This window comes from Amphimedon queenslandica, unplaced genomic scaffold (genome assembly GCF_000090795.2).
Source record: "Amphimedon queenslandica unplaced genomic scaffold, v1.1 AMPQUscaffold_13281, whole genome shotgun sequence".
Taxonomy (NCBI): domain Eukaryota; kingdom Metazoa; phylum Porifera; class Demospongiae; order Haplosclerida; family Niphatidae; genus Amphimedon; species Amphimedon queenslandica.
In genome coordinates this window covers 36,709-46,808 of record NW_003546483.1, presented here as the reverse complement: position 1 = coordinate 46,808, position 10,100 = coordinate 36,709, and the positions used below count along the sequence as shown (strand labels likewise).

The window sequence follows — 10,100 nt, the reverse complement described above, 5'->3', positions numbered from 1 at the left end:
TGTACACACATGGCGCGAGTGGAGAAGAGATTTTCCCTGTTTCTTTTAAGAAGATACAAAGAAGTAAAGAGGCCTTGTGCTTTTATAAAGCCTTGCTAATCATGGGCAGTTTCTTAGCTACAGATTTGGCATGGTAGAAGTCTGTTATACACCTCGGTCTCGGTTGCTATGGGTTTATTTACCTCGGGACTGCGTCCCTCGGTAAATAAATCCCATAGAAACCTCGACCTCGGTGTATAACCTATACGTACATGTATATATACAAATGTAATTCATACTGGGTTTTCCATAATGACTTGTATTTTATTTATTAGCAAGTCACTGGGTGCACTTGATCTGAGATAGACTGTTAGCTTAATAACAGAATCACTGGAATAAGAATTATCAGAGAATACAACCTTACACTCAACTAGAGGGAGGGAGGGAGGGAAGGAGAGAGAGAGAGAGAGAGAGAGAGAGAGAGAGAACAGATAAGTACTTATGAATAGGAAATAATAAAGTTACAAAATACTTCTTTGTATTTAATTATAAAACCTACTACAAGCGGCCAGTGAAGACATTAGTATTATTTCTTCGTTGCCTTCTTCAGCAGCAGCTGCCAGACCTGCAAGATTACTATACCACATCTCACCGACATCCTCTGAACTATCAACCTCCTCTAAGCCTGGCTCAGGATTAGGGGGGTGCCCCTATCGTTAAAATATCAATTAAAATCACTGCAACATGTACACGGCACACATAATGCATGTGTTGGCCATTTTTACTTTTAATATTAAGTTTAAGTTATTTTGAATTGACAATTTCCTTTCTTTATCAATAGGAGTGACTGACGACAAATGAAGTTAAGAAAAAACTAAAAAAATTCTTCTTACCCAACGCACTCAATCTCAGTCCACCCACTCATTCTCACCCCGCCCACTCATTCTCACTCCGCCCACTCGTTAGGATACATCTACTGATTGATTCCATGGCGGTACATACATAGCACTTAACATCTCCCAACATGTACGAGCATCTAAAAATAGACACACATCAAAAAATCTATTTATAGTAACACTCACTCAAGCATCTAAAAATAGACACACACACACACACACACACGTCAAAAATCTATTTTTAGTAACACTCACTCAAGCATCTTTTGCAATAAACTGGAAAAGATGGTCCACCATTTGTGATCGCGATACACATATATTATTCTCTCCAACAAACTATTAATAATTATATAATATTATTTATTTATTTAGTTAGAGCTAACATCAGTGATTTCTCGTAATCTTTTGATAGATGATATTCTTCAGCCAGTAAGACAGCTAGGGTGGAGGGGGTAGTTATTAATAGTTATTAAGGATAAGCTCCACCCACTTAAGTGACTGATCATGTTGTTTGTTTGATGCTGCAATTGCTTGAAATGATCCAGAGCTTTGTTTATTAGGAGGCATATCTGATACTACAAAAATATACTGAAATAAACAAAAATATACTGGAATGTACAAACATGTACTGACATATACAAAAGTATACTGAGATATACTGAGATTTACAAACTTACAGTAAAATCCCTGGAATACTCCCTTGCTTGTAATATAGTGATTGACTTGTCACGCAGTTCACTCATTGATGGTTGATTATCTATAATAATTAAACCATACATGTATGTCACACCCCTTATATGTCACACCCCTTATATGTCACACCCCTCATATGTTACACCCCTTATATGTCACACCCCTCATATGTCACACCCCTTATGTCACACCCCTCATATGTTACACCCCTTATATGTCACACCTTCATATGTATGTCACACCCCTTATATGCCACGCCCCTTACCACTAAGTCCCAGTCTCCATGGTCTTTGTCCGATGTACTCAACACTGGTCAATGGAGGGAGAGGCTTAGGCAACAAGTTGTATGAAGTCTAGAGGGTGTGGCTTGAAAAAGAGTGTACATGATGCACATATACCTTATAAAGTTTTTGAAGCTTTCGTCTTTCAAAGAGACACTGTATGGCTTCATAGTAATAGATACCTGGATGTGCCGTCTGGAATAATAAGAAAACAATATGATTTAAATTAAATAAACACCCTCTACAATACTGTAAATGATATACATGATTTTATACTAAAACAAAAAGGTTGGTGACCATGCAGTACTTACTTGTGTTGGCCTGAGCTGCTTACGAACTGCTTCAGCAAATAAATCCGCAAAAGCAGAAAACCTTGATAATAATAATAATCAATAATAATTACCACATAGTATGTATTACAGTACTGTACTAATTTCAGGTCCTACTACTATCATAGAATTGTGACTATATTGACTAATATTCTATACACAGTACATGTACATGTACCCTCCTCTATCTTTTTTCTCTCTCTCTCTCTCTGTCTCACTGATTGCCTATCCACTCTTTATGCTGGAACACAAGTGATTCAAGTCCATTCTCTGATTTGAAATGATCAAGGTGATTCTGAAATTGAGCCAGAGCTTGCCTCGGGTCATCGTAATCAAACATAAGATAACAAATCTGGAGGAAGAGAACGAGACAAATAAAATCACAGTACAATTTTTCAACACAAAAAAATTTCTATTGCATAAATTTCCTTATTTACAGTATATCATTTCTTAACAATCAGAGGTGACATATCATTATCAATGCATTACAGGTTGGGAAGCAATAATTTTCAATACTTCTATACAGCTTTAATCATTAACCTTGTAGTTTAGTAAACCAGCCACTACTTTGAATTCCATGATCCTGTCCTCACTCAGTGTCATGCACTCAATGAGGTACTTGTAGCAACTGGAGTAGAGCCTGCATGGGAATGGAAGTATAGGAATGGAAGTATAGGAATGGAAGTATGTGCACATGTAACTCAAAAATTAATCATAGGAATCAAATTAAACTTTCTAAGCATCATAATAAAAATGTAAGCTAGCCTAGTACAGCCCAATAATGGCATACAATGTAAGTCCAGGTGTGAATGAATATCGTATAGCAGGAAATTTTTTGAGGCAATTAAATTTGGTGAATATGTTCCCTGACATACCTCAAGGCTTCTTTATGTTCTTGTTTCATCTCAGTGAGGTATGCTATCTTAAACTGCTTCCCAATTGATACCAACTGCTGCTGGGTGTGGCTAACTACCTGTAAATCCTATTAAAAATAAATAAATAATGATAATAATAAATAATAGTAATAATAATTATTATAGTAGTATGTAGTTTTGTTACCTTGGAAACACGCATCTTCTTGATGTAGTTGCCATAGTATCGTAGAGCAAACTCGTAAAATGAAGCTTCCAATCTAGGGGAGAAAGAGAGGTGTGGTCTAAAATTATTGGTAAAGGGTAGGTGACTAGAAACAAACAATGGCTGATACTGATGGTGCTAAAATTATCAAAAAAAACTGGAAATGAACAATGAAGCAAATAATGAAAAGAGAGATAAGACTATAGGAGAGAGGAGAGAGAGAAAGAGAGAGAGAGAGAAAAAGAGAGAGAGAGAAAGAGAGAGAAAGAGAGAAAGAGAGAGAGAGAGAAAAAGAGAGAGAGAGAAGAGAGAGAGAGAGAGAGAAAGAGAGAGAGAGAAAGAGAGAGAGAGAGAGAGAGAGAGGAGGAGAAAAAGAGAAAAGAAAGGGAGAAAGAATGACGAGGAGATGAAGATGTACCTAGTTACATATCCTTCAGGTCTATCAACGTAAGGCATCACAAACAAGTTAGTATTCTGAAGACCCAAGGCTTGACATATTTCTGTTGCTTGCTCAGATATTGCTGGGTCAGAACCTTTAAGACAAAACAACAAGAATTAATACAATCCATTATTTCTTCATCTTCTTACCACTTGGCAGTGGTCTCACTGATTGTATTAGTGCAACACAGAACTCTGTTGATAAGAAATCCAGTGAACTCCTAAATAAATACATGTACATTATGATAAATATGCCATCGATTATTCATACATGTACATGTATACATGTAGATGTACAGGTGTACTTATTAGTGTCAGCTACATGTACTTATTCCCTTTCCTTTCTCTCTCCTTCTCTCTAGCACTCTCCCTCTCTCCTTTCTTCCCTTCCCCCCTCTCTCTCTTCTTCCCCCTCCTCTCTCTCTCTCCTCTCTCTCTCCTCTTTCTCATGATTACTTGATGACTTGGACTTTTGACGCACATTCGGTCACTTTCTCCGCCCACTGCGGGTGATTCCAATCCAAATCAAAGAAGAACACGACCACAGAGGGTATCTCAAGACTATGCTTCTCTATCCAGTCACATGGGAGTATCCCACCAGGGGGAGGGGAAGGGGGCGGGGCTGGAGAAGGAGGAGCACTACCGCTATTACTTTCATGATCACTTGATTGCTGCAACTAATAAACATAATTATAATGAGTATCACTAAATTAGAATACCCAAGCGGAACCCACAGGACTTAAAATAGCAGACATATTCATACAATATAGTTAATTGAATTATTGTACAAGATAATGTATTGGCAAGAAGCAATTGGTGGTTCCATGAAGAAATGGTTAATATAAAAACTGCAATTTTACTGCACAAAATGACCAATCCCAACAACATGTACATGTACTTTCCAGAGACAATTCGCCAAATATTACTTTCGCTAATTAATTGCCTTGTACAGTACCCTCCCATTATATAATTTCAAGTCTCACAGAATGGTCCCTGGGGTAAATGTGATCAGCAGTCACTGCCTTATAGATGACAGGTTTGAGGGCTTCCCCCGACCTTCCTGAAGTGAATAAATGCCATATGGCACTGTGGACCGCGTTATTTCGTGTGTCTAGACCAGTTAGTATCACTAGAGCTTTCGTGGGCGTCAGAAAGCAAGGAGGAAAAGAGAAATCTCCAGTAGAAGAGGGTGTAGCATCCGCCATTTTGAAATGGGCGTGGTCGACCAATCGACTATACTAGGGAGGGAATGGCTCAGAGAATATGGCCAGTAGCAACAGTAGTCAAATTTCTCTGATAGAAAAGGCTGAAGAAGAAAGCAAGAGATATAAGGAAGTTTCAGTAAAAGCCAGTGGGGTGGGCGAACAGCTGAAAGTTGTGGAAAGTCAGAAAACTTACTGTATATTTTGTTTGGTGTTTTATGATATTACAGAAAATACAGAGCTCATTAGTCATAAATTAGAAAGGATGGAGAAAGATAGAGAAGAATTAGCAAAGAAGAATGAGGAATTGTACCAGTTGAAAGAGAAATTAAGAAAAACAGAAAATGAGCTAAGGGAAACAAAAACGAGCTTGAAGGAGAATGAGGAGGAATTGGAGGTTTTGCGTGTTGCTAATAATGAACTGAAGACCGAGCTCTTGGTCATTAAAGAAAGTAAGCCAAAATGATAAGATACTTGCATTACTGTATTGTTATTGTAGAGTATACAATAAGTATAGTAGAAAGGGACAAACTTAGTGAAAGAAACCAACTTTTGCATTTAGAAAAAAAGAAGTTGAATTCAGAGAATGAGGAGCAAGCACAAAATAATTGTAAATTAGTTGAAGGTAAGGAATCAATAAAATAAGCAACTTCTATAATTAAAAAGAATTGGACACATTGAGAAGTCATATGAGAGAAATGGAAAGACCATCAAATGTTAGTAATCTAAACAAATGATCCCTTAATGACATAATGACATGTGCATCTTGTTATTTATACAGCTACCCATGAGACAAGACTCATTGATTTCAGATTCAAGTTTTTCACCTTCATCAGGACAACCATTAAGGTAAAAAATCATCGCAGTAATATAAGACTTGCAAACTGTGTCTATGACTAATGGCTATTATTGTATTTCATGTCATTTCTATAGGAGAATGTCCTCAACAGCATCTTCAACTTCCAGTAAATTTGTTCCTACTCCTCCTCATTTTAATTTAAAGTATTTAATGCAGCTTTTGGGTGATGGTGCAGATAGCTGGTATCAGATTGGCATACAGCTTGACGTGCCTTCATCTAAACTAAGATCAATAAGGAATGAGAATCAGCAAGATGTGGACCGACTGTCACGTACTTTAGAACATTGGTTAAATGATGCTAAAAGTGAACTTAGCTATGATACTATTTATGAAGTGCTACAGTCACCGTCGGTGAAAAGAAAAGAGCTCATACCGACAGAATTTAAATGGAAATATTATTGAACGCAATGTATTCATTTTTATTATAATTGTTATTATAAATTATAAAATGAAAGAGAGAGGGAGGGAGAGAAAAGGAAGAGAGTTACTGTGCAGTTGCTTCATCAGAGCTTCATTGTACTACCTGTTCTGTGACTGGCTGCCATTAGCACTCAGTGAGCTCTTGACAGTATGAAAAGCAGTGGCCATGTCTCTCTTGTCTCTTACGGTAACTAAGACTTTAGAAGAAGAGGAAGAAGGAAGAGAGAGGAGGGTATTAGACCCGGCGGACATTGAAGTAGAGGAAGGAGAGGGAGAGAGGAGTGAGAGATTGCTTGAAGGGACCAAAGCTAGCGTTGTCAATGCACCAGGAGTCATCATTTTAACGGGAGGGGATTGTAAAACTGGTTTGGGCGTCAGTACAGTAGGACTTGGCGTCGCAGGAGAGCTACTCAGTATAAGAGGAGGAGGGGGAGGTAGAGAGGAACGTTTCGAGTCCACGCTGGAGCTCTCAGACGAATCGCTATCATCACTATCACTAGAACTAGACGAGCTTGTACTCTCAACCGGACTGCTTAGTTTCATCTTTTTCCGTCCGGCAGGCTGTATTTGAGTCCCTGGGCGCTTCCCAACCGGTTGAAGAGCCGGAACCGGGGGTGGTCTTGGTAGGGACACTACTAACGATAGTGAGGGAGGAGGTTTGCTCGGGTTAGTTGCAGTTTTTGCAGTCATCTTTGTAGTTTTGCTGGTTTTACTGGCAGACGAGGTCTGGCGGGTTGTGGCTCCGCCCCTCTGGGTCCCTCGACGAGCCGTCCCTCTCATTCTAGTCGTTTGTTTAGTGGGCGGGGCACTATCACTAGCGGCTGCAGTGGAACGAAGTGATTTGGTGTTGGTGAGAGGTAATCCAGATGAATTCTAATAAACATAAAAAATAATTAAAAAATATTAGTATTATTATTATTATTATTATTATTATTATTATTATTATTAAGGCATAGTGGGTGGTATTATGAAGTTTTAAAATTTTACTAATTGCACATGTACATAAAAAAGTGTGATCCAAATAATTTCATTGTAATTCATCATGAAACATGAGAACACAATGACAGAGAAGGAATTTAATGGGACACAACTTGGACAAGGCTACATTGCACATGTACAAGTACATGTCAAACCACAGCATCCTTGTTGCCAATCAGAAACTACTGCTTGTATAGAAATTAAAAATTGAAATATCTGAGCTGGATTTTAATTTTTTAAATGCTTACATGCGATGAAGGAGGGAGTTTGATACTCTCGTCATCACTGGAATAATCAGTACTTTCTATATCACTGTCATCTTTAAGAGGAGAGGGAGAGAGATAAAGAGAGAGAGATAGAGAGGGGGAGAGAGAGAGAGAATAAATAATAATAGAAACATGATTCAATTACCTGATATTGTAACGGTTTCGTGTGACATCAAGTGATCCAATAAAAAACTAAATAAAATTAATAATTAAAGATTAACATAAGTTTTGTACATACAACTTCTTATGCTAACAGTTGTGTGCATTACCTTTTCTCTCGACTGATTTGCAGGAGTTTAGCCCTAGCATCTCTGATGTCGGCCTCAAAACATTCATTCTCCTAATTTAAAATTAAAATTAAAAGCCATATAACAATGTTCACTATTGTCACGAGAATAGCAATAGTAAGCACACAAAAATGACTTAGTCTTACGTAGACGAGATATTTGAGCCTCCTCTTTAATTCTCTGTACTTGTGCTTGTATGGATGGCCGTCTGTATCTTGGTTTGTGGACACCATGATGGCTGATTTCCCCTGAAAATTCCCTCCCTTTTAATGACTTTCTAATTAGAGCGCACACCACGCCCACGTGGAAGACCACACCTTTCTCTAGTTAGTTAAGTATTTGTAATCTAAGTTAGTTGACTATTAAATTATTAATGTTTTCCCACGTTTACTCACGTGCTTTGTTCCTGTAGCTTTGTAAATAAATAAACAAGCCATCTGAACATGTATTGACCTCATTTAATCAATGGCCTTGCTATAATTATATTCAATTCTCTGTCTCTAGCAAGCAACAGTAATTATGCATCATATAGTTCATGGAACATGCAAGTGTAACTTGATCAAAGCTAGTCTAACTTTGATCCAAGTTGAGTGAAAGTGTGCACTTGTATATGGAATACGTATTGCATTTGTTTTCATAGATAGTGGAGTAACCACAACCACATCAATCAAAACATCAAAAATAAATAGGATAAACATGGAATAAGTACTAGTAAAAAAGCATGCATACACACAAAGAAGTGTGTAATTTGAGTAGGGCTCTAAAATTACTGCAGGCAAGAGCACAACTGAACAACAAATAAAAAGGTTTGTGGCTACTTAAAGTACTAATCATCACTGTCATCATCATTATCAGAACATGCTGCTTCTTCCCGTTGCTTCAGCTCTGCCTCGTATTTGGCAGCTAAAGTTGGGTCCATCTGGACTTCGGGCGGCTCAAAGGCAGGCATTTCCACAAACTCCAAATTGGGATCATTGGCTAGTTTTCTTGCCAACAAGAGGAAAGGCTTTTCTAAGTTGTGATTACATTTAACACTGATATCGCAGTACTACAAAAGAAAGAATGAAAATTGATTTGTTTTTTTGAGTGAGAAAGTTTAAAGCTAAAAGATTGAATACACAGGACTCAAATGATAGATCTCTCTTTACTTCAAGATTATTCTTCTTTCGATGCCAAGTAACAGTTTTGGCCTTGACTTTACGATCCTCGATATCAACTTTATTCCCACAAAGGACAATGGGTATGTCCTCACAGACTCTGATTAAATCCCGATGCCAATTTGGCACATTCTTATACGTAGCTCTAGATGTCACATCAAACATGATTATGCCAGCCATGGCACGTTGTTCCAGGATATAGTAGCCATCTCTTAGACCACCGAATTTTTCCAGACCTGCCGTGTCCCAGACATTGAACTGGATTGGGCCTTTGTTTGTCTGAAAGACGAGTTGATGTATTTCTACGCCAAGTGTGGCTACAAAAGAAAAACTAAGTTAATACAAGCTATCCGTGCATGCACTATAGTACTTCAGTTTAAAACGAATATGTATCATCATTCATCAGTCCCATATATAAACATAATAAAGACCCATTACACCATTGGATTAGCAATGTACATGTACATACACATTAATCAGCATTTTAAAATGTAAAACTAGATATATATATATTTGTATTTAAACTGACCTCTATAATTCTTTTCAAATTTTCCTGTCAAGAAACGTGTGATAAATGCCGTTTTTCCTGTACATCCATCACCAATCAAAACAAGCTAAAAATATTAGGGAAGACATTAATTAGTTTAGATATCATAATCACTAACTTTAAAAGTTGCTACTGGTTCTTGTTGTGCTGCCATAGCTTTGTAGTAAAAAATACTTAATAAAAGGACTTTAAAATATGACACTCTCTCGTTGAGTCACCAGATCAGGCTACTGCAATGAGGAATTGGTAGTCGCATACCGGTTTAAAACAGTGCAATCATCTAACTCTTGCAAACCTTGCAATTAATCATAGATATTAATTGCACAACAGAGCACCACGCCTACCCACGTGCTTTCTTCCTGTAGGCTGTAACTGTTGGTGAAGAAGCTGATCAAAAATGAAGAAGCAAGTCATTAGTCGTGAATCTGACACGACAAAGATCATGTAATGACCCCATTTCATCACTGCCCTTGCTATATCTTCATTTCTTTGCCTCTAGTGACCGGATACAGTTTAGTTTGTTCTCTCCCAATAAAATACAGCAGCAGGCTCACGTCCACGTCTTCAACAGTGCTCTGTACGCTCAGGACTCCCGTATTCCCGTACCTTTTGGCGTTCTGGATAATAAAATGGTGAGAAACAAGGCTGTGTTTATATTGATACTTTTGGAGGCCATTTTGGGGTGGAGCTT

The 10,100-nt window shown here is 37.8% G+C and overlaps 5 protein-coding genes across 7 annotated transcripts in view; 2 read left to right on the top strand and 3 right to left on the bottom strand.

Moving 5' to 3' along the window:
* Window positions 1–272: 272 nt before the first annotated feature.
* LOC105313555 (trafficking protein particle complex subunit 11-like) lies at window positions 273–4,908 on the bottom strand. Its single transcript, XM_019999259.1, has 19 exons — window positions 4,677–4,908; window positions 4,150–4,370; window positions 3,844–3,914; window positions 3,674–3,788; window positions 3,238–3,310; window positions 3,054–3,160; window positions 2,719–2,818; window positions 2,397–2,530; window positions 2,161–2,221; window positions 1,967–2,044; window positions 1,834–1,921; window positions 1,553–1,632; window positions 1,366–1,450; window positions 1,259–1,313; window positions 1,131–1,211; window positions 951–1,015; window positions 765–826; window positions 539–689; window positions 273–409 (listed from the first exon to the last, which is right to left on the bottom strand). Exons 1-19 carry the CDS (start codon window positions 4,896–4,898, stop codon window positions 273–275), a joined length of 1,986 nt encoding a protein of 661 aa, XP_019854818.1. The 5' UTR covers window positions 4,899–4,908.
* Window positions 4,909–4,910: 2 nt separating this feature from the next.
* LOC109583800 (protein CROWDED NUCLEI 4-like) lies at window positions 4,911–6,198 on the top strand. 3 transcript variants are annotated; one of them, XM_019999279.1, is made up of 6 exons: window positions 4,911–5,077; window positions 5,126–5,347; window positions 5,395–5,520; window positions 5,562–5,611; window positions 5,677–5,744; window positions 5,829–6,198. In XM_019999279.1, the coding sequence occupies exons 1-6, from the start codon at window positions 4,957–4,959 to the stop codon at window positions 6,154–6,156; spliced, it is 915 nt and encodes a 304-aa protein (XP_019854838.1). In that variant the 5' UTR covers window positions 4,911–4,956; the 3' UTR covers window positions 6,157–6,198. The 3 variants fall into 3 exon arrangements, with proteins under 3 accessions (XP_019854838.1, XP_019854839.1, XP_019854837.1); XM_019999280.1 differs by having other exon boundaries at window positions 4,911–5,347; window positions 5,829–5,860; window positions 5,911–6,003; XM_019999278.1 differs by having other exon boundaries at window positions 4,911–5,347.
* On the bottom strand, window positions 6,187–7,964 carry LOC105313554 (INO80 complex subunit E-like). The gene is made up of 5 exons (XM_011407079.2): window positions 7,852–7,964; window positions 7,688–7,758; window positions 7,564–7,610; window positions 7,401–7,471; window positions 6,187–7,047 (listed from the first exon to the last, which is right to left on the bottom strand). The coding sequence occupies exons 1-5, from the start codon at window positions 7,936–7,938 to the stop codon at window positions 6,274–6,276; spliced, it is 1,050 nt and encodes a 349-aa protein (XP_011405381.1). The 5' UTR covers window positions 7,939–7,964; the 3' UTR covers window positions 6,187–6,273.
* Window positions 7,965–8,287: 323 nt separating this feature from the next.
* Window positions 8,288–9,682, bottom strand: LOC100641388 (GTP-binding nuclear protein Ran-like). Its single transcript, XM_003388190.2, has 4 exons — window positions 9,528–9,682; window positions 9,392–9,476; window positions 8,854–9,179; window positions 8,288–8,753 (listed from the first exon to the last, which is right to left on the bottom strand). Exons 1-4 carry the CDS (start codon window positions 9,561–9,563, stop codon window positions 8,532–8,534), a joined length of 669 nt encoding a protein of 222 aa, XP_003388238.1. The 5' UTR covers window positions 9,564–9,682; the 3' UTR covers window positions 8,288–8,531.
* Window positions 9,683–9,747: 65 nt separating this feature from the next.
* LOC100641262 (DNA-directed RNA polymerase III subunit RPC1-like) overlaps window positions 9,748–10,100 on the top strand; it is a 15,819-nt gene continuing 15,466 nt past the window's right edge. Inside the window, exons 1-2 of the mRNA XM_019999261.1 lie at window positions 9,748–9,853; window positions 9,909–10,041. Coding sequence (XP_019854820.1) covers window positions 9,807–9,853; window positions 9,909–10,041 — 180 coding nt within the window. The 5' untranslated portion in view covers window positions 9,748–9,806. The remainder of the gene's footprint in view (window positions 9,854–9,908; window positions 10,042–10,100) is intronic.